Genomic DNA, 20,660 nt, shown 5'->3' with positions numbered 1-20,660 from the left:
TCATCTTTTGTTCCAACACAACTTTCACTTTATTTTTATAAAACATTCTCACGTACAACATGACTTGGCTCGATATGAGTGCAGTTCGATATTGAGGTTTCTGGGATATTTAGATTGTTTTGTGGTGGATGCTTGTTTAACAATTGAGGTTACAGTTTTATATAGAACAGTATTTATTTTCAGTTGCGTTTTAATACTTTGGAAAGCTAAAGAATAAATTATAATTACACGTCAACAGTTGGCCAATTTCGTGTTTAGCGGTCAGAGCAGTCCAGGGGAATTGTTGTGTCTTCTGGCGACTATATACAATTAACATTAATAATTCTCATAACTAAATTATACACAGTGTGATTAAAGCTAGAGTCATACAAAAAGTAAACATAATGGGGGGCAGGAAGGGGCGGACAGGAGGACAGAAGGCTTCCGGATCGGTTTGATGCGGATCAGATCGGATCTTGCAAGCAAATTGGCGGCAATTATACAGGGCTGACACAAGATCAAAAAAATAGGGGGGACAGAACTGCCTTGTCATCGTACTACAGGTTTACATAGCGCAGCGCTTAGTTTAGGTTTTTAGTTTAGTTTAGGTTTTAGCTCAGTTACAATTATGTTTAATCGTATAGGTAAGGTATCGCGCATACGTGTCGATATATATCATTATTTATATTACATTTAGAGTGCGGCATTTCCGTGTGATGTAACATGCTGACATAAGTCGTCTCCCCCGATGCGCGGCAATTAAAACGAATTGTAAAATTAACTCTCAGCGTAATTAGGCTAGGTTCCGACCCGTAGACGGATGCTACAACTCAAAGAAGTCATCCTGCTGCTTCTCCAGTCGCTTCAACGAGTTCTGCACGCGTCGCGTCTGCGTCGTGTTCAGCAGGTGCGCCGTGTCCGAGGAGGTCCCGCTGCCCGTGGAACTGTGCCGCTGGTACTGCGGCGGACGGTCGTTGTTGTTGGTCTTGTAGGAGTTGTTCAGCGGATGACGGCGCTGCGGGAAGAAGTCGGCGGTTGCACTGATGCAGATGTCCGCGTCACTCTGACTGTTGACCAGGCTGAAAGTAATCAGAAAGCCATTAGCAAATGCATTTTAAACGTATTTATAATTGTAAATTAATTATATTTTAATACTTTTAGCATTGTTTTTCCATGATAAAAAGCGATTAAACCACTATCTGACAATTTTATTACAATTATATATAAAAATAAATATTTTTTGAATTGACATTGTGCAAATTAATAGAGCCAAGTACTTATTTCCGCGTTCAATCAACATTGTTCAAAGTTTATTGACTTATGTTCTTCATGATTCTGTCACTTAATAGACTTTAAAAATGATTGATTTCTAGAGTGAAAAATAAAAATATAATTGATAGCTGAACGATCTAATATTGTGATTGATGTGTTAATTGATTTAGAAAAATATATCTAATCTGAAAAGTATGAATAACAACTTTTCTGTCAACAATGAGTGATAACTTTAGGTTAACTTACTCCTTGGAGCGCTCCACATATTTGCGCGACTCGGAAATGGTGTTGTCTATCTTGTTGAGGAAGTCGTTCATGCACTTTCGGTTCTCCTCCTCGGGCGTCATCGCGGCCACCGAGTCCAGGCTCTTGCTCTGCTTTCCGCTGCATCCACCGTGGCCGTGCATCATCGCTGGATCCTCGTCTCCGGCCTGCACCACCAGCAGCTCCCCGGCAATGGAGTACGGCCTTTGGGGGGGCTGTTGCTGCTGCTGCTGGCTGCCGCCGGATCGCGATCCTCCGGGACTGGGACCGGAGCCACTTGTGTTGCAGCTGCTGCTGCTCCCACTGCTGCTGCTGCTGCTGCTACTGCTGCTGCTGCTAATGTCGTTGCTCTTCATGAAACTGTTGCTGCTCTGGCTCAGATTATTGGCATTGTTGTGCGCCTCCCGCTGTCCATTGGCATCCGGAGTACCCGGCGGCGTGGCCAGCACGGCATCGAAGGCGGCTATCGAATCTCCAGGCACCTGGGGATAGTAGGGCGAGTTCTTCTCCACCGGGACCAGCAGGAACTGACGCAAGAACAGGCTGTCCGAGGCGAAGAGGCGGTTGGCCCGTCTTATTTGCTCCGTCTGAAATGCAATACACAGGTATATATAAGTTGGAGGAGCTCATCAATTACGGGCAATTGCAGCGCTGACACATGATTGATGGATGCGCTTGATCGACGGATGGATGAGCCGGCTATGTCGCATATATGGCCAATCGGGTCAAGTGGCATGCAACTATATTGCTTTTGGCCTACAGCGACATTTCAAATCTTTTGAGTCAATAAACTTAATCTGACGTTAGGCAAATATTGGACAAGTGCTAACTGAACAGTCGAGTTCCCATTGTGGACATAAATTATATGCAGCAATCTGTCAGATCGGGAGAGGGTGTCTAAACATGGGGCTGCAGCATTTTCCACAGGTCTCTCGGGTCCCCAGCGATAACGAGACTGATAAACAGCCAGACTAAAGACTAGATACTGGATACTAGTCTCTAGACTGACTGTCCCTTCTCACATGTCGCTATCTACTGTTTGTCCAAGTCACTAGACGACTTATCACATCCCCCGCATTTCTAAGAAGGTGTGGGTTCGGTCGTAAATTCCAAGAAAGAGCAGAATGACACGGTGTTGGGAATGGGATGGTATGGGAGTTACCCGTAGCAACATTGCCACTATTGAATCGATATATTCAAATCCCAGGGAGTTGACATTTAAAATGCAATGGGTTCGCGTGATTGCTGCACTAGTAAAGCTTCCCCAAGAGTGCAAGAAATCAATGGATGTGGTGGAATCATTCCGTTAAGATTCATAATTTGAAAAACCATATACAAAATAAATTAGCCAGGATAGCGTGACAGTAATTGCTTTGACCTTCCACCAGCGGCACAAATACATTTTAAATTACTTTTTAGAATGAAAGTTTTAGTACTTAAAAAAAGTATTTGTTAATTAACCTTTTGGCTTAGATCATTTTTGAGTCTTTTGACTGTAAGGAAATTTTAAATACGAAAGTTCAAGGGTGGCATTCTAAAGTCAATGAGTTCAAATAAACATGGGCTGACATTTAAAATGCAAAAGGGTTAGCGTGTCAGCAATGCTGTTAGAAATGGTTGCAGCTAACCCATTTTGGTGGCTCATTTAAATAAAAAACAGGCCAAGAAGATTTAATCACGTTTGGAAAAAGTTAAAGTGTTACTAAATTGTGGAATTTCTTCAGGGTGAGATATGTGTGTGTCTAATTTTTAGGATAGTGCATCTATAGAAACTAATTTCACCCCTCGGTGAGGTGGCTTATGTAAATATTTTGAAAAATATTTATCTGGCATAAAATTAATAATTGGCACTAACATTTTGGGATTACAACACTAGTGGAGCTTCCGTAAAGAGCTGTTGTAAATCACGGGGAGTTGTGATTTGAAGTATTACTTGTGCACTGCTGGAGCTTCCCGTTCAAATTGCTCAACGGGAAATGTGCAAGGCAAATTTTCTTGAATATGAAAATGCGCATTTTAAAGTGGTCGTATGACTATGGCCCATTAGAAATATTATAAATACATATAAACTTAGGGAAATGAGCATTTAAAAGGTAAGTGGTTTAGAGATATCCCAAGGTTTAAGGCATAAGAACTGATATCTATAAAATTGGTATGAAAGATTTCAACTCAAAAATATTGCAACTTTAAGATAGTTATTCTGATATTCCGTACATAGGGGTATCTATAAAATCTATCAAAAATGATTTCCTGGTTATTACTTAGGGGCTATATGTATATACCCCAGGAAAAGGCAACTTTCTCTGGCATTCTTGGAGCTTCCTGCCCTGGCACAAAATCAATGGGCAATGACTTGGTGATTTCTCCAGAGGATTGACCCCGTGGACTCACCGTGCATCCGTACTTGAGGGCGATGCCCTGCAGCGTGTCCGTCTTCTCGACGATGTGCCGGATGAGGGTCTCGTTGTTCCGGAGGCTGTTGCAGCAGGTGCTCCCGTAGCGCTTCAGGGTGCGCCCGGAGTCCCGGATCGATTGCTTCTCGTTGAACATGAATTCCGAGTCATCCATGTCGGGCACGATCTCTTGAAACTGCAATGGTTTTAAAAAAGAGATAGTTGGATTTATATTAGTGATGTCATGGCCACAACGCACACAATCACAGCGGGAATATAAGTATGTAAAAATGTACGTGTAAAACAGTGAGATTTTTAAGGCAGTGTTGGGGCGACTAAACAAAAAGTCGATTAATTTCCGCATTTATTAATTATGCGGCGCACTCACCCGAACGCCGCTCCTTTGCAACGGTAAATGCAACTGCAACCGTTACAGTTACTCCACCGCACCAACACACACACGCATATGGAGCCCCAACTCACACACACATACAAGCATGGCAGGCCTTTCAAAACAGAGCGAGCGAGATGGCGAGAGACGGGGAGAAAGTGGGAGTGGGTGGCGACGACGACCTCCCACCGATTTTAACGCCCAATTCTCACGCTGCCGACGAATTGCGCTAATATTTGCACACGCGAGTGCTCCGTTATTGTTGCAATTTGCGATTTTTCGATCCAATTGCTTTTTTCTGTTTACTACGTGTTTGCTAGAGATGGGCCAGCATCTCGCGATAGTATCGATATATTCGACAAAAGGACATCGGAAAGGCAGCCCTGCCTTTGATGTGGCGGGAAATTTCAAATGTCGGAAGTGGTAAGAAAGACTTTCTCTACTTCCCCTTTTAAAAAATGTATAATTTAGTTTTATATTTCCAAGCAACCATTACTAAATCGTTTGCGCTTACAAGGTATGTAAATCCTAAACTTTATATGCTTTTTTGTTTTGTTTTGAAACCAATGTTTTTAATTGATTAAACCCATGATAAAGTTAAGAGGTGATCTTAAATTAGACAAAACAAAAATTAGAATTTAATGATTAATGGTAAGTAATTTATTTTACCAAGTGTTAACAACATTATTTTTTTTTTATTTTATACTTTTTTTTTATTTTTAATACGCGGTAAGTTTAATATTGATCATATTCTGAGCACTAGTGACAAAAAAACCAATCAATCACTTTTTCGATTTCAATATTTTAAGAACTGTCTGGCGCTGCCACCTGACTCAACAAAATGGCGCGAATTTGAAATGGCCAGCAGTTAGCGCACTTATATTGCCTTTCCTTTGTCTCAAACATCCAGACATTGCTAATTTTTCAGTTTGTTAGTGTTTCACCGCCAGCGGTGGATAATTTTTTCACGTGATCCGCGTCGGCTACGTAAACGTCTTTTAATGTATTGTATATATTTACAGTCGGTTCGAACCTGTTTGAACAAAGCAGGTCGCCGCTGAGTTTGTTATTTTCGTAATTTTTTTTTGTTTTTGTCCCAGCACCAACAGCTGCTGCAAATATTGAAATTAGTGGTGCCAGCGGACGACGTGCCACTGCCTGATAATTAACATGTGACTTTATTTATTAATGGTAGCTGAGCATTGTATGCGCAATATTGCTGCATTATTGCATTGCCTGTACAATAACTACCGCATATTTGCATTATGGGCTTTGGCCATAATGGACTCGAAACCGGGCACGTTTAAGGTCAACAACAAGTTGTTAGTACACTATATCAGGCTGTTAAATTCAAATGTTTCTTGTACTCCTTTTGCACTATTTTATTTGCTGGTAGTTGTGTCTTTAGAGGAGCATTTAAATGATTTCCGTTAAAAAAAAAATATAGAAAGTAAAGTGCAGACAAACTTTGAGTGATTTTTTTGATTATTTAGCTATTAGTCATTTATTTCCTAATCAGTAAAAAATATAGAAAGCAAAAAGCAGTTAAATTTCACATATGTATACTACATAACAATAACTAAAATTATTTTTTTTTCTCGGACAACCTATCAATTTGACTGATTTTCTATGGTTGGTATTTCTAAACACAAAAACTAAAAGTCCAAAATAACTGCCTTTCTAAATTTCTTATTTTAATTAATGCGTTACACATTTTTTCAAAAAGTTTTTAACAAGAATGAGTTCCAATAAAATGCTTACTGTGTAGAACAACTTTTTTTCGCCTGCCATATTGGGAAACAGGAAAATATAACCACTAACTATAGTATTAGAATTTGCAATATACCTATAACAATGTATTCTGATTCTCATTAAAAACTAAATATACCTGCATTTTAACTAAATCAAAAGGTAATTTCTTCTTTTTTTTAAGCTGGTGACACTATTGCCACCGTTTATTTTACTTTGTATTGGGCGCCATTTATTTATGTTTGGCAAATATTTTGCAGATAAGCTGCGTAGATAGCAGACACACATTACGGTGGCAGCTGAAACTCATTCGCTGTGTGCTCTCCATAGTTTTCTATGGGTAGGTACATAGTATAAAGATATATATCTGGCCGATCTAAAGGGGTGAGGGTGACGAAACGGTCATTGACATGCGCATGCCGGCGAACAATTGTCCATTGTTCAAACCAGTCACGAGCTGCATGCTGCGTCACTAATTCTAACTGGCTAGAAAAAATACCCATACGCCGTGGTGTACACGGAATATTCCGATTTAAATCTAGAAGTGTACAGCCTGCAGAGAAAGCTCTCGCCATTGTCGATTCTACGCACAGTTAACAAAACACCTGATTGATGATCAGTACACGATCGTACTATATACCATTGCCTTTATTATTTTTTTTTATTATTGTGCGCGCTTATTGGCGCAGAAATGAATGTTAAATGCTTTTTGGCACTTTGGCTCTAACAGAGGGATATTGAGACATCAGACATGCTCGGCTGGCTGGCGCTTCTTCACTTTGTGAGTCACTAATTTGAACCAATCTGCGGATCAGCGAGTTCATCGCTTGATGGGAAATTATCGTCTACGTTCAAAGAACTTCGAGTGCTGAAGGTCAAGACGACGACGACGACGGAGTCCACTTTTAGTTAGCCCATAATCAGAGCCATAAATTATCCAGCTAATGTGGCTCACACACTCATAAATTTAACGATATCGTTGGTAATCTATTTCAATTTGTTGCCTTTCAATCGGGCCCGCAGCTGTGCGGAATGTTTTTGTTTAAAAAATGTATCGATTTGTGCAAGCGCACAAAAATTATAACCGAAGGTTATACATACATAACCAGTGCCAGGCGGGCACTATCTTTAGTATTAATTAAAGCCACCAAAATTGGGAAATGCAAATTGATAAACGGCAGCCAAAACAATTTGTATGTATGGTACGTGACTGAGAAATAAGAAGCTCCTCCATATATCTATTCAGATTGATATTGCATGTGTTCGCGTCATAATCTAGAGCACTGAGTTAAGTTATGGTTGATATATGGAGAGTACTCGCCACATGGCCGCGATAATGCCAAACAAAGAGGATTATTGGTATGAAGACACGTGATTCTTGTGGATTTTCCTGGTCACTCGATGGTAAATATTGACCTGCAGATAGATATGGCTTACAGAGATGATTCACGCTGTCTTAAGAGGGGGGTTATTTTGTAGGCTTTCCAATTACTCAGTAAGAAGATGAATAAGTTAAACAATCCTTGGCCTAAAACTATAGATATGATATAGTCAGTAGAATACCCGATGAATTCTAAACAAAGTAAACAAAGATCAATCACAGTACATAAACCCATCGAACCTTGACTAAAATGGTTTAAAATTTGCATCCTTTTCCATAACTAACGTCTTGCTTTGTCTTATCAGGGAATTACCGGGAAAGTCTAAAAAGAATTGACTTTTTAATGCCCCCGGGGCTTAAGTTGTCCACGGCGATATCAATGCCCGCTTGTATAACCGCTTGTGAATGCCTAGAGCCCCATAAGTCAAGTGTCCGGGTCTTAAGTGGCCTTTTCATTTAAGTTTATTTATATTTAGCGATAAATTTAATGGATGGGTCGCCGGTTCTTCAAGGGCTGTTGTTCTTAAACTAGCATGGTGGTGGTGGTGTGAGTGAATTTCCTAAGATATTTTATGACTATTTTTTTTTGCCAACTGAAAGGGCATTTCCCTCGAACACATCTTACACGCTTTTAATTACCAGTGCTACGTGCAAAATCTATCAACGTGACATTTTATGACATTTCAAATATTTTACAAAGAAACGAATGATTGTTAAAGAGTACCTTGCAAAAAGTTCCCATCGGGAATATTAACTATCAGCTTTTGGTGATTTTTCTTGAGATATGAGCGAATATCTTTGTACATTTCATTGGAATATGAAACTGTGGATTGATTACTCAGTGGCTTTTACCGAGCTGATGGGTATTTTCTTAAAATATCATTTTTGCGGCTTTGCGGTTGGCAGTTTATTTTACCGAAGAGTATGCTAAAATTCTTGGGCATGTGTGCTAAATATATATTTTCAAGAACTTCAAATACTCTGACTGTTTCTCAAGTTTTTTTTAGACAAGTGGGTAATGGAACCCTTCAAATTATCAATCTCTATAAAGGTTGTTTTATTTCTTAATGACGTTGCACTTAAGCGTGTGATTGATTGTCCGCTTGGTTTCATAATACTCATATACTATATATATACTAGTGCTGTTGTATGTCATTAAAAAACATCTGGGAAGCCATCAAATGACTATCAATATGATTTATTCAACTATTAATTATATGCCTACGACTACTTGAGTTCTTGTTTTTTAGTGTTTGCCTTGGTTCTCGCAAAATGTATGGCCGACAATGGGGGTTTTTGTTTTTACAATTCTCATTGTTTTGGGTGACAAATTGTTTGCTGATAAGATTGCCGACTTTTTTCCAAGGAGAGAGGGTGCAGCCCTCGTTTATGATCAATATAAGGTGCGATCAAAGATATATGTGGGTACGGCAAGCAATGCGGATATAAGGAAATTTTACAGGGCTTTTGAAATTGACGTTTTGGGCCCTCAAATCGTTCGATCAGCACGTTCTAATTCTGATAAGACAAGTGTGTGAAAGTCAAGGCCGGTTACCCATACGATTCGAGACAAATGTTTAGACAAAGAGCCCAAAATGTCGGTTTATTTGCTCTTATACAAATGCCGACTTATCTCTGTCTTACTTTCGGAACTTTGTTCCTTTCTTATGCTGATTATTCGGATTTATAAGCTTTGCTGTCACAATCAAAACAATAACGCATATCAATCGTTCAGTTGCTGTAGATTGACGCTTTATTCAAAGCGATTCGAACCGGTTGCAACCGCTTCATCAGACAAAAACTTAAATATAGAAAAACAGTAATCGCAAATAAACCCACAATGAAAAAATAGAATATCCAAAAAAAAAATCACCACGAAAACCCGTCTTTAAATCACACTGTGCAACAGGAAGCGAAGATTCGATCGATTTGTATCTCAGAGCATGGCAAAGAGTTTACTCAACTGACTCACTGGCATCCCCCGAGATGATCTTGGGGTTTTCGCACTTCGAGGAGAAAATCGGTGATTTTATTTTAGTATCATTTTAAACCGTGATATACAAACTTTCCCCCACGTTTTTATATATATAACTTGCAGTTTATATGAAACCTAACTTTGTTTAGAGACCCACTAATCAGATTTCATGGCTACTTAATTAAAATCTATATTTTTACCAAATGTATTATTAATAATAACGTATAGATTATTAATACTGACACAGGTAAAACAGCAAAATCAGTTTTAGTTTGAAGTTTTTTTTGCAATTTTGGTACTTTATAATCCTATAATAAAGCAAGTATTATTGACTTTGATCGCGGGAATTTATTGAAAACAAGCGCTCTCTTTGTTGGTTAAATTTTATGATTTTTTAACGTTATTTTCTTATTTATTTCTGTTCTACTGAACTGATAAGAACAGGTGTCTCTTTCCTTAGCACTAAGTTAAAATACTCAGCAGTTAAAATTATTTGGTCGCTTAAAATGGACGCATATTTCTTTGTGACCTGTTTCTGCTGTTCAACCCTAGTAATATTAACTTAAATCCTGAAAATTCCGTTGATCATGGCGTTCCTAGCGGGTGCTCCTTTTCCTTTTAACGATTGAAAGTGACCAGCTTAAAGTTTATTCCGAAAATAAAAATCAGTCCAAGTGTACGAAAATAATTATTAATTAATCGTAAATAGCGGTTATAATTTTTCCACGAATGAAAGCTTTTACATTTCTATAATAGTCGAAGATCAAATGATAATCTCCCTAAATTCTTTGTTATTTAATAAACTTTTTTAAAAAAGAGAGCAGAAATATACTGGAAAATAAACTCTCTGTACTTACCTTATATAAGGGTGTTGATAAGGAGATTCGTATTTTTATAGATTTAATTCAGTCGGATTTTTTCGTTGGTCGAAGTGGATTATAATTAATTGAAATAATTATTAATTGAAAGCTTTTACATTTCTATAATAGTTGAAGATCAAATGATAATCCCCCTAAATTCTTTGTTATTTAATAAACTTTTTTAAAAAAGACAGCAGAAATATGCTGGAAAATAAACTCTCTGTATTTAATTTATATAAGGGTGTTGATAAGGAGATTCGTATTTTTCTAGATTTAATTCAGTCGGATTTTTTCGTTGGTCGAAGTGGATTATAATTAATTGAAATAATTATTAATTGAAAGCTTTTACATTTCTATAATAGTTGAAGATCAAATGATAATCCCCCTAAATTCTTTGTTATTTAATAAACTTTTTTAAAAAAGACAGCAGAAATATGCTGGAAAATAAACTCTCTGTATTTAATTTATATAAGGGTGTTGATAAGGAGATTCGTATTTTTCTATATTTAATTCAGTCGGATTTTTTCGTCGGTCGAAGTGGACGTGTCATTTTTTGTGACCTGTTATATAGTATTCCTGCTGTTCCTAAGAATCTTGATTTAAGACCTGGGAATGCAAACAATCACCACGTACTTGGAGGATGTATTAATCCCTTCTGCGGATAGACTAAATATTAAATAAAAGCCAACGTCTTCAGCTGGTTTTTATTTTTGTGCAGTAAAAGTGGACTCTGTGAATTTCACCTTTTAAACTACAGGTATTTACTTTTAAAAATACAGGATTGGCCATTCCAATATGTTCCTAATATGGTGATGATAAGAAGATTCGATTTTTTTCTAGATTTACTTCAGGCGGAATAATTTTGTCGATCGAAATGGGCACTTCAATTTTTGTGACCTGTTGGATCGCATTCCTGCTGTCCCTGGGACATCTGTTGGCTCAACCTAATTGGTCGGCTCAACCCAATTGGTTGGCTCATCCCAATCCGTTGGCTGAACCCAATCGGTTGGCTCAACCCGATTGGTTGGCTCGATACACCACGGAACCACAGGATATCGACACTTCGAAGCTTAATTTAACACCTGAAAATGGAATCAATCAAGGCGTACTTGGAGGATGTACTAATCCCTTCGGCTGCTAGACGAGTAAACAACAGAACTAAATATTTAATAAAAGCCAACTGGTTTTTATTTTTATGCAGTAAAAGTGGACTCTTCGTGAATTTGACCTTTTATCATCAAGCAAACGTCGGCAAATACTCAAAAAGTAAACAATTATTAGAAAAGATTGGGCATTCCAATATATTCCTTATATGGTGATGATAAGAAGATTCTTATTTTTCTAGATTTACTTCAGTCGGAATCCGTTGGATCAACCCAATCCGTTGGCTCAACCCACCACGAAACCACAGTCTTTCGTCCCTTCGAATATGAACTTAACAAGTGAGAAACCCGTCGATCAGTGCGCAATGTAAAAATGTAACAATTCCTTTTCAAATGGGTAAATAACGGAATAACCTTAAACGTTTTAATATTTATGAAATAAAAGTAGACTCTATGTGACCCTGTAAGCTATACGTATTTTTAATCAGCATCAAAAAAACATTGCAGCCAAGTGCTCAAAAAGTATACATAAATGGTATAAGATTGGGCAGTGAACAGGTCATCAGGTTAATCAGCGCGACGCAGTATAATTTATTTTCGAGTCAAGCTATTAAATATATTTTCTAGATTCTTTTATTTTTTATAACTCACAATCTTTTGTACTACTATTTATCATGAAAAAAAGAGGAATACTTAATATACAGAACTAATGTAAAAACAAGACTATAATACATGATTTCTTTCATTCATGTGATACGACAACTTAAACTCTTGCGCGTGACCCAAATTGCTGTTGAACTTAATTATACCTAAAGTTATCGCCAAATAGCCGTGAGTAATAGACCAACCTCGTTTCGTTTGGCCCGCCCGCATGCAAACCATTACCATTACCATTACCAAATCAAATCGGAGGGACTTTCGGTTCGCTGCAGGTGCTGATTAACGAAGGCCAAAACCACCCACAGCTGGTTAAAATGGTCGCAATCAGTCGAAGAGTTACACCTGAATTTAAATGTAAATGTGCCAGTGGAGTGATATATATTTATGTTTTAGCCTATCGCATGTCTAACCGAAGGACAAACCCAAATGGTGGAATTTCAGGGGGTAAAAAAGCCAACTGCAAGATGGCCGCTAAGAACCGGATAGGGTGCATTGAACCCTCTAGTTAAGAGGATCTCGATCTGGCCAAGGTTAAGGATATTTTTAGAAGACCAAATGGAATGCGACGCCAAGCATGAATTAACTTTATACTTTGTACACTGTGCATTGGCCCAATTAGCAGCTGCAGTCAGCGTATAAAATGCATTTTGCGATCGCTTCAACTTGTTGTTCTCGCTTTCAACACCGAGAATAAATATGATCTTAACTATTTAAAACTAAAAAAAGATTATAATTTTATAATTATAATAAGTCACAGATCGTCTGCCAAACTGAATTGATAACCCGTTTTAATAAAATTTGAATTAACATAACAATTAGAAAGTCAGTTTGAAATACTAACAATAAAATCACCCACATTCTAAATATACCACATTGTATAAACTGGGTTTAAACCGCTTTTGATAGGTATTATTTGGTTCTAAAAAATCATAAACAATCCGGTTTTTTTGGTTTGAAAATGTAGACGATATTTAACAGACTTGGGTGATAATCACGAACGGATCCACGGGGGGGTTGTTAATGGGAAATAGATCCCCCCAAAATTATATTTATAGGGTATTACAATTCAAATATGTATTTTATTCATAATTTTTGATATCTACTCAACAATTTTTTTTCATATCCCCCTCCCACTAACAAATCCTAGATCCGCCACTGGAGAAAATATACCCTTATAAAATGTATTGCAAAATATGGCTTTGCATATTTAAAATAGTAAACATTCCTTATAAAAATTCTGGTTTTTCCTTATAAAAAATTCTTAAAAATTGGTTAAATTCCTCTGATTTTTTTTCGAGTGCACTGGCTGTGCTGCACTCATTGGCCAATTGCACTTCAACCGGAGAGGAGAGCCGCATAAGTTGGTGGCTGTAGCTGCTTTTGGCTTTGGTTTTGGTTTTGCTTTTGGCCAGATGTATTCGCCACTGGCCTGGGCTTACTCATCGCGTTGGTTCGCTGGCCACGATCTTAGCACACTTTGGTGGCATTCGCATTCGCATTCGCATTCGGATTGGACTGTAATGGCAATCGAAATAGCATATTCGCAAACACTCGCAGCTCAGTATGCCACAGGAAAATAAATACAAATAAATACAAAAAAGCGATACCAGATAGAGAGTGGAAAAGAAGCCGAGGAACCGAAAGGGTAACGCTCGTTCAGAGTGGTTTTTTCTTGGGTAATGCGAGACCATTTCGACATGATCGTGTTTCACAGAATAATTTATTATTTTGTTTGGCTGTTGCCGAGTGTCTTTTGGCCAGGTCTTTCTTAAATGCGGTTAAGCACTTCGGCTCACAGACAGTTCCCCTCTCCACCATCCTAAAAGCCAAGTTCTTACCGACGATCGTCGAGGTGTTTGTCTGGGAATATGCACATGTATGTATAATAGGGATCAAAATATTATGATCAGTTCTTCAGAACTAATAAATAGATGGATTGTTGAGTAAATAATAATAACATATCTGCTTGTAGTGCATTTGTATATTATATTTTTGGCAATACATCAAGGAGAATTTAAATATTTTCTGGGATTTTGTTATGAAATAACATCAATAGTTATTAGAAAATAAAAAGCTACCTGTAGTAATAATAATTTTTTAGCAATTCATAACTAAGTTATATTTTGAGTTTTTATCTATAAAAAATATTTATTAAAATATGTGGTTACATTAAATATATCTATATATGGTTACTAATGTATACTAGATTTTCTTTGATTTATAAATGATGTATTTGTTAAAAAGGTTTTTATCTAATGTGAGGAACTTAATGAAAAATATAGCCAATGGGGATATTTTCTGGAAGTAACTATTTTTTTGCCCCCAACTGTCCTGCATTTGCTTAGACTCTGGCTGAAAGCCACAACTTGAAGCCAAGAGCTAACGACCGCTTATTGCCGTGACTCCACAGCCTTTCGCATTCTCCAACAACCACGCGAATCCGCGAATGTAGAAAAGGTGCACAAAAAATATTAATGATCAGACAAAGAGCCAGCAGAAGTTGGGTTCATTTCTGCAAGAAAGCCACAATATTGTCGTCATCTTAGCCGATTGCCACAGGCAAGCATTTCGAGTGGCAAAAGCCGTTAAGACGAGATTGCTGGGAGTCCCATGAGATACCAGATCTATATACTTTAGAGAGGGGTGTCTAAGACCTTCATTGGATTAGGTCTCAAAGAATCACACGGAAAAAAAACAGTTGATTTTGAAAGATATATACATATGTATCTAACTATATATAGATATTATATTCTCTTAGATCAAAGTAAATTTTAAAGATTGTAAAAATTCAAGGCAAATTCGCACTTTTAGTTTTAACAATAGACAAAAAAAAAGGTTTTAAATAAATACCACAAATTAGCGGTTATTTTTCACCACAACCCTTTATCATCATTATCATATAGATATATTTATCTATTAAATTAATATTATTATAAAACATTTCCAACGCTTTGATACCTTTATTCTCTTAGAACAAAGTCAATTTGAAACGATTGTAAAAATTCAAAGGAAATTCTCACTTTTCGTTCTAACGTTAAATAAAAAACAAATAGTTTTTAAATAAATACCACAAATTAGCAGTATTTTGTTCGGATTAATTCGTAAGTGGTTTTGCCACCTTACAATTGTAATTCCATTTCTAATTTGTATACACCTTAATTGTAAGCCGATTGTCAGCTTCCTGTTGTCTCTTGTGCCCACAATAATTATGAATTTGTAAGTGGAATGACACCTAGCCTTGAATGGTGAACATTCCCCTCTATAATATTGAAAACCCGCTTGCTTACCTGCGAATGCAGTTTCCAATCTTTGTAGGCCTTTACAATGTAATCCATTTCCGTGAATTTGTTTATTACTGGATCGCCTGCATTGAAGAACATAAAAAATACTAAGTACGGTCACTCCACTCACTGATCATAATTAATTTTCGTGTTTTTTGTTTTTCTGTCTGTCGGCTGAATATATTTCCACAATTATGATACAATTAACCACTGTTCGTGGGGATTTTTTCGCGTTGTCTTGATATCTGTTTCTTTTTTGGTTTTTTTCGGTGGCTGCAATCAAACGTGGTTGTGCAATTTCCGAGTAATTATTTGACTGACTTTACTTAGTTTGGGCTCTTTCGCTCTAGTCAAGGCTGGCAACAACAAATCTCTGGCTTTTTTCTCTTTCGTTTCTTCGGTCTTTTTTCTGGGTCTCTGCACTTGTGCAAATCTCCAGAGCTTGTGGGCGTGTGTTGGTGGGAGAGTGGGAGTGTGCCGGTGACGTATGTGAGTGGGTACAGTCGGACCTCTATAAGTCGAACTAGTGTGCAATAAATAAATTTGAATTAAATGCTTATTGTAGGATTTGTTAGGTGGATTTTTAGGAAAATTATATTATTTTAGGGATATAAATTAATATTTAAATTTATGTATTTCCTTTAGAAAAATATTTATATTCCTATAAGAACATAGGTTGAATTTTGGCACTAAATTAGCCTTAAAGCATAGTTAAATTGAAGCCAAAACTTCTGTTTCTAATACCAAGATCATTAAAAGTTTTAAAAGAGTAGATTTTTAGGTTCTATTGAAATTTGTTTATTTTATGTACTAGGAACATCATTTTTTTAAAGAAAATATTTATAAATTTTTGATATTTAAATTTAAACTAAAAATAAAGACTTTATATTCTTAATTTTTAGTTAAAATTTAAATATAAAATTAAAAAATATTTTATAATATAATATTTTTTACTTTTATTAATTTCTGATTTTCTTTAAGTTTTTCAATTATTATTTTTGTCTTTATTGTACAGCGGAAAAGCTTGGGATTTATAAGCTTCAAGATCGCTTTGGGTATACGGAATTATATTTCTTGATAGAACACAGCTCTTGCATACTTCCGAGTTATAGAGTTCCGACTGTACAGATGTGATTTTGTTTTCCGGCCGCGACAAATGGAAATGTATGTGTAAAGTACCGCCATTCGTGATCTTTTGCCAGTTGACTTTTTGTGTCGCTTTTTATCTAGACGAAAATGTTCACCAACTTTTAGGATTTTTTCCATGTTATAATAATAATTCCACAGGCCAACGTCGACCGTTCGTGTTGCTGCTGTTACTTAAGTTATTAATTTAATTGTTGTTGTGTCTGTGGGACAAGGGGCGGCTTTTGTTTTTTGTTTGTTATTTTTGTCACAATGCAAATGAGTGTGGAGCACACCGAGCGCCGAGTGTAAATACACACAATTGGGGCTTTATGTCCAGATGCCCGCCGAATGCCCCTTGGCAACAACAATCGTAACCGTTCTCTAACTCTTAGCCTAACTTTTAGATTTAGTTTGCCGTGTGTATATGTATATATTTCACTTAATGGCAACTCTTCTTTATATTATATTTCTATATTTTTTTCCATTTCGGCACTCACAAACACAGAGATACAAGGGCGACGACGGCGGCGACAACGCGATATTTTATATTTTTTTTATTTTTTTCAGCTTTTTCGCTGCCAAACGGCGGCACTAACTAAGTTAACTTAGCCAAAACCACTAAGAGCGCAGCAGGCGAGCGACCAACTCCAAGCAGCACTCAAAAACAAGTGACTGCTGAGCTGACTGCTGAGCAACCGACGAGCGATCGCCAAAGGCTGGCTGATTCCCTCTCTACTCGACTCTCTTCCAGTCCGGAAGACTCTCTTCTGGCCGCTCAGCTTGGCGGGGCAGGCTCTCGGTTTTGGTTTCGGTTTCTTCGGCTGGAACTGAAGAATGGAATAGTCGCAGTATTGGAAGTACCCACACAAATACTAGATAGCTGGTAAATATGGGTTTACCGCTGTTATTCACATCCCGCCGCCAGTCATTACTTTTCCAAGTACCATACGGGCAGGCGAATTCGTTAAATGATTGTGCCTAATTCGAGTGATAATGGTGATAGCAAACACGTTGGACTAGCCGGCGGAAAGAGAGCGCCACAGGGAGCACTATGATGTGGAGATCGGTATGGTGTGTTCTGATATTGTACTGGACCATGATATATGTGATGTGATATGATATGATATGATTTAGTTATATCCCACCTTTTCTATAACCACGCAGGGCTCTAGTATCCATGTTAATATCTTATCTACATTTTTGAGAGTACTAACTGACATGATATGAATTCAAAACTATGATATTTAAATGTTTAAATATTCAAGAAACAGTCAAATTATTAAAATAATGGCTTTCTCATTTATTATGGAACATGAAAATGTATATGGAGGGAAAGACAATATGAATTCTGCAACGAGAAGTCAATTTCGGTTTAAAATGATATACTCATCTAAATGATATGATATATTTTTATAAGTAGAATTATCTGTGTGGTAAAATCTTAACCCTATGATGAAACCCTTCATAACCCTATGATTAAATATATATTTTAAATGGTGAATATTTATTGGGGATTTCTTATGGAAAATTATAGAAGATTTTTATTTCACATTTATATTCACAGTTTTCATAACTGCAAGTAAAGAACCGAAAGCATTGAGATTGCCTGTTACTAAGGAAATAATTATAATTTCGCCTTTATATGTGATATTGCATTTAAATCTTGTAATTCTTCGAAATGACTAATGTAAAATATCGATTAAAGAGAAGGTCAATGAACTTAAACGAATATATTTATATGGACATGCATTATTTTTAATAAATGACACCGGCAACTTTTCTCTTTGTTCTACAATTTTAAGATGATTTCTCATACGTAATGTTTTTGTTCTTTATTGGGAATGTTTTTATAAAACTTTTCTATAAAATAAAATATAAATTTATTTCTAATGAAGAAGATAAATACTTGGGATCCATACGATAATACCATATTTTCAACTATAAGTTCTGAAAATATTTAGTATGTAATTATACCTTTTCAAATGTTTTTTTAGTTCTGCATCTTTCTATTTTGCGAGAATATTTTTTGACTATTTTGTATTTTAAAAGAAACCATTTTACATTTTAAAATATAATAGGTAATACTACTAAAGACAGCACTTACTGTACACAGATATACATGTGTACCCGCAAACTAGTGATAATCACTTAAGCAGCTCTCTCTCTTCTGGCGCTCTCGCCGATTATTAAATGATAACTGGATGACGGTGACAGGTGCACAGGTATAGTGATTACCTTGCTCCTCGTTTTCTGTGTTTTTTTGTGAGTCTGCTTTGCTTCGTTCGTCATAAGCTTAATTAGCATGAGCATGCGTGATAAGCCCACGATCTGGGGAGGAATCCCTATCCAGCGATGAACAGGGAATTTTCCAACCGACGAACGTCATCATTTGCATTGCAGATAATTGCGGTAAAGTTCAAGAACTATTTTTAGGAATCCGGCGGTAGTGAATGTTGTCAAAACAAAAGTTTCATTATGCTTGGCCGACAATTTGAGTTGTTTTTCGGCCAAGATAAGCCGAGAACGACTGTCACAGTACAAGGTAATCCGTGTTAGATATCATATATATTGTTATCGATACTCCTTATCACTGTGGGCCTAAACGAACCGACTAACGGTGATGTGCCGAATGGAATGCGTCAGCTGCTGAAAACAAAGGTCATTTTACTCCTGTTGCCAACAGCTGATAGTCGAGTTTATAAGGACTTTTGAACTTCTTAATATGCGAGTTCCTTAGTAAAGAAAAGATTTAGGAACTGTTTTAGCTCCTGACCTGACCAAAATTTGGAACTTCTAAGTAACTACCAATTTTTAGGGGATTCTATTTATTTTTAGTAATATATTTTGAAGTGTTTGACAATAAATAATCATTCAACAAAAAGGATTTCTGTTTTATAAAGAGTTTTTAATTGAAAATAAAATGGTTCTTTACATTATGTTTATATTTAGTTATGAAATGATAAATCCTATATTACCAAAATGTAGCAGATACATAAAAATAACTATACAAAATTAACAATTTATTATACAAACACAATTTTAATAGGAACAAACACAACAAATACAAAAAAAAACCTCTGATATACCCAAAAATTGCTAAATAAAGAGTTTATTATGGCCTTGTTTTTCAGAACTATTTCACCCTTCATCATCCTAAATATTTTTTATTGAGTAATAAATTGGAAATCAGGCCGCCGTGATTAACACGTCCTTCTTTATGAACTTTCCAAAAAACGGAGCCAATCCAGATTACTTTTATGAGATAACATTTTTTTGAATGTAAATTACCGTTCTTTGTCGCTGGCCAAAAGATTTGCAGGCAGCAAAGTGATTCAAAATTTCCGCGAATAAAAGTGAAACGCCATCGAAGTGACGTCGATTGTATTACCGCCCTTCTTTCCTTCTCACCCGGCAACAGTTGAATTTGCATTGTGAATCAAGAATGTGCTAAATGAGCAGACACGTTCGAATCGTTGACCAAAATTTATTTGTTTACTTCGCGCCTTGCCAGTGTATAAAGCCTTTGGGTGTCTTCCCAAAGATTTTGGTTAATAACTTTGTCAAAGAACCAAAACCGAGTTGTTTATGTGTGTCCCCACATAATGGCTTCATTATGAAATCGCAACTAATCCGAACTACACATAGCGGAGATAATAGGATCGCAAATTAGGTGATTGATATTTGTCACTTGGAAAAAAGCGAAAACAGATTTTTTTGGTGATAGGAAAAATTTTGCTTCGAGAAATGTTTTTTCTTAATTAGCCCCTCTTCAAGAGGAAGCAAAATATTTAAGGAAGTATTTCGTCTATGAAAAATGTCACAATAATCTCCTAGACAAGGTTAAAACATTTAACATTCTTTAGTTCCAAACAATTTAATTACCATACATTATTACAATTAGCAGTTACACCTGCTTTCAAATTTAAATTTAACGTGTTGGAGTGTTGGAAAACGAGAAATCACAGCTAAAATATATTTTTATTAGCCAAGACACCAACCTAATAATCGAGGTCAGCAACCATAATGTATGGTCACTCTGTAAATTTCAGGTTTTGCTAAATTAACAGAAAATTTTAAGGTACAACGGTTTTTAACAGGGCCACAAAATTTATTTTTTTGAAATTAAATTAAAATATATATATTCTGGTTTTAGTATTTAAATTTATTCTCACTTAGCAATACAAGAATGGGAATGCATACTGGATGGAAAACGGTCGAGACAGC

The 20,660-nt window shown here is 36.5% G+C and overlaps 1 protein-coding gene and 1 long non-coding RNA gene across 7 annotated transcripts; one reads left to right on the top strand and one right to left on the bottom strand.

The window, feature by feature from the left end:
- Positions 1-5: 5 nt before the first annotated feature.
- Positions 6-17,105, bottom strand: red (LysM peptidoglycan-binding domain-containing protein red). Of its 2 annotated transcripts, XM_036818233.3 has the most exons (5): positions 16,934-17,105; positions 15,315-15,391; positions 3,907-4,104; positions 1,498-2,102; positions 6-1,058 (listed from the first exon to the last, which is right to left on the bottom strand). In XM_036818233.3, the coding sequence occupies exons 2-5, from the start codon at positions 15,360-15,362 to the stop codon at positions 803-805; spliced, it is 1,107 nt and encodes a 368-aa protein (XP_036674128.3). In that variant the 5' UTR covers positions 15,363-15,391; positions 16,934-17,105; the 3' UTR covers positions 6-802. The 2 variants fall into 2 exon arrangements, with proteins under 2 accessions (XP_036674128.3, XP_016938555.3); XM_017083066.4 differs by lacking the exons at positions 15,315-15,391; positions 16,934-17,105 and adding an exon at positions 4,297-4,600.
- LOC108016409 (uncharacterized) lies at positions 10,766-11,834 on the top strand. 5 transcript variants are annotated; one of them, XR_011604054.1, is made up of 4 exons: positions 10,766-11,021; positions 11,105-11,255; positions 11,316-11,530; positions 11,610-11,834. It is a non-coding gene; the product is annotated as an uncharacterized lncRNA (long non-coding RNA). The 5 variants fall into 5 exon arrangements; XR_011604055.1 differs by having other exon boundaries at positions 11,105-11,530; positions 11,594-11,834; XR_011604052.1 differs by having other exon boundaries at positions 11,088-11,530.
- Positions 17,106-20,660: the final 3,555 nt, after the last annotated feature.

This window comes from Drosophila suzukii, chromosome 3 (genome assembly GCF_043229965.1).
Source record: "Drosophila suzukii chromosome 3, CBGP_Dsuzu_IsoJpt1.0, whole genome shotgun sequence".
Lineage (NCBI taxonomy): Eukaryota > Metazoa > Arthropoda > Insecta > Diptera > Drosophilidae > Drosophila > Drosophila suzukii.
This window is presented reverse-complemented; position numbering and strand designations above follow the sequence as displayed.

Excerpts from the sequence above, each read along its gene's own strand:
- red (XM_036818233.3), bottom strand. The coding sequence starts at position 15,362 with ATGGATTACATTGTAAAGGCCTACAAAGATTGGAAACTGCATTCGCAG. Across the intron at positions 4,105-15,314 it reads ATTGGAAACTGCATTCGCAG|TTTCAAGAGATCGTGCCCGA; the intron begins GTAAGCAAGCGG and ends AAACCATTGCAG. Across the intron at positions 2,103-3,906 it reads CCCTCAAGTACGGATGCACG|ACGGAGCAAATAAGACGGGC; the intron begins GTGAGTCCACGG and ends ATTGCATTTCAG.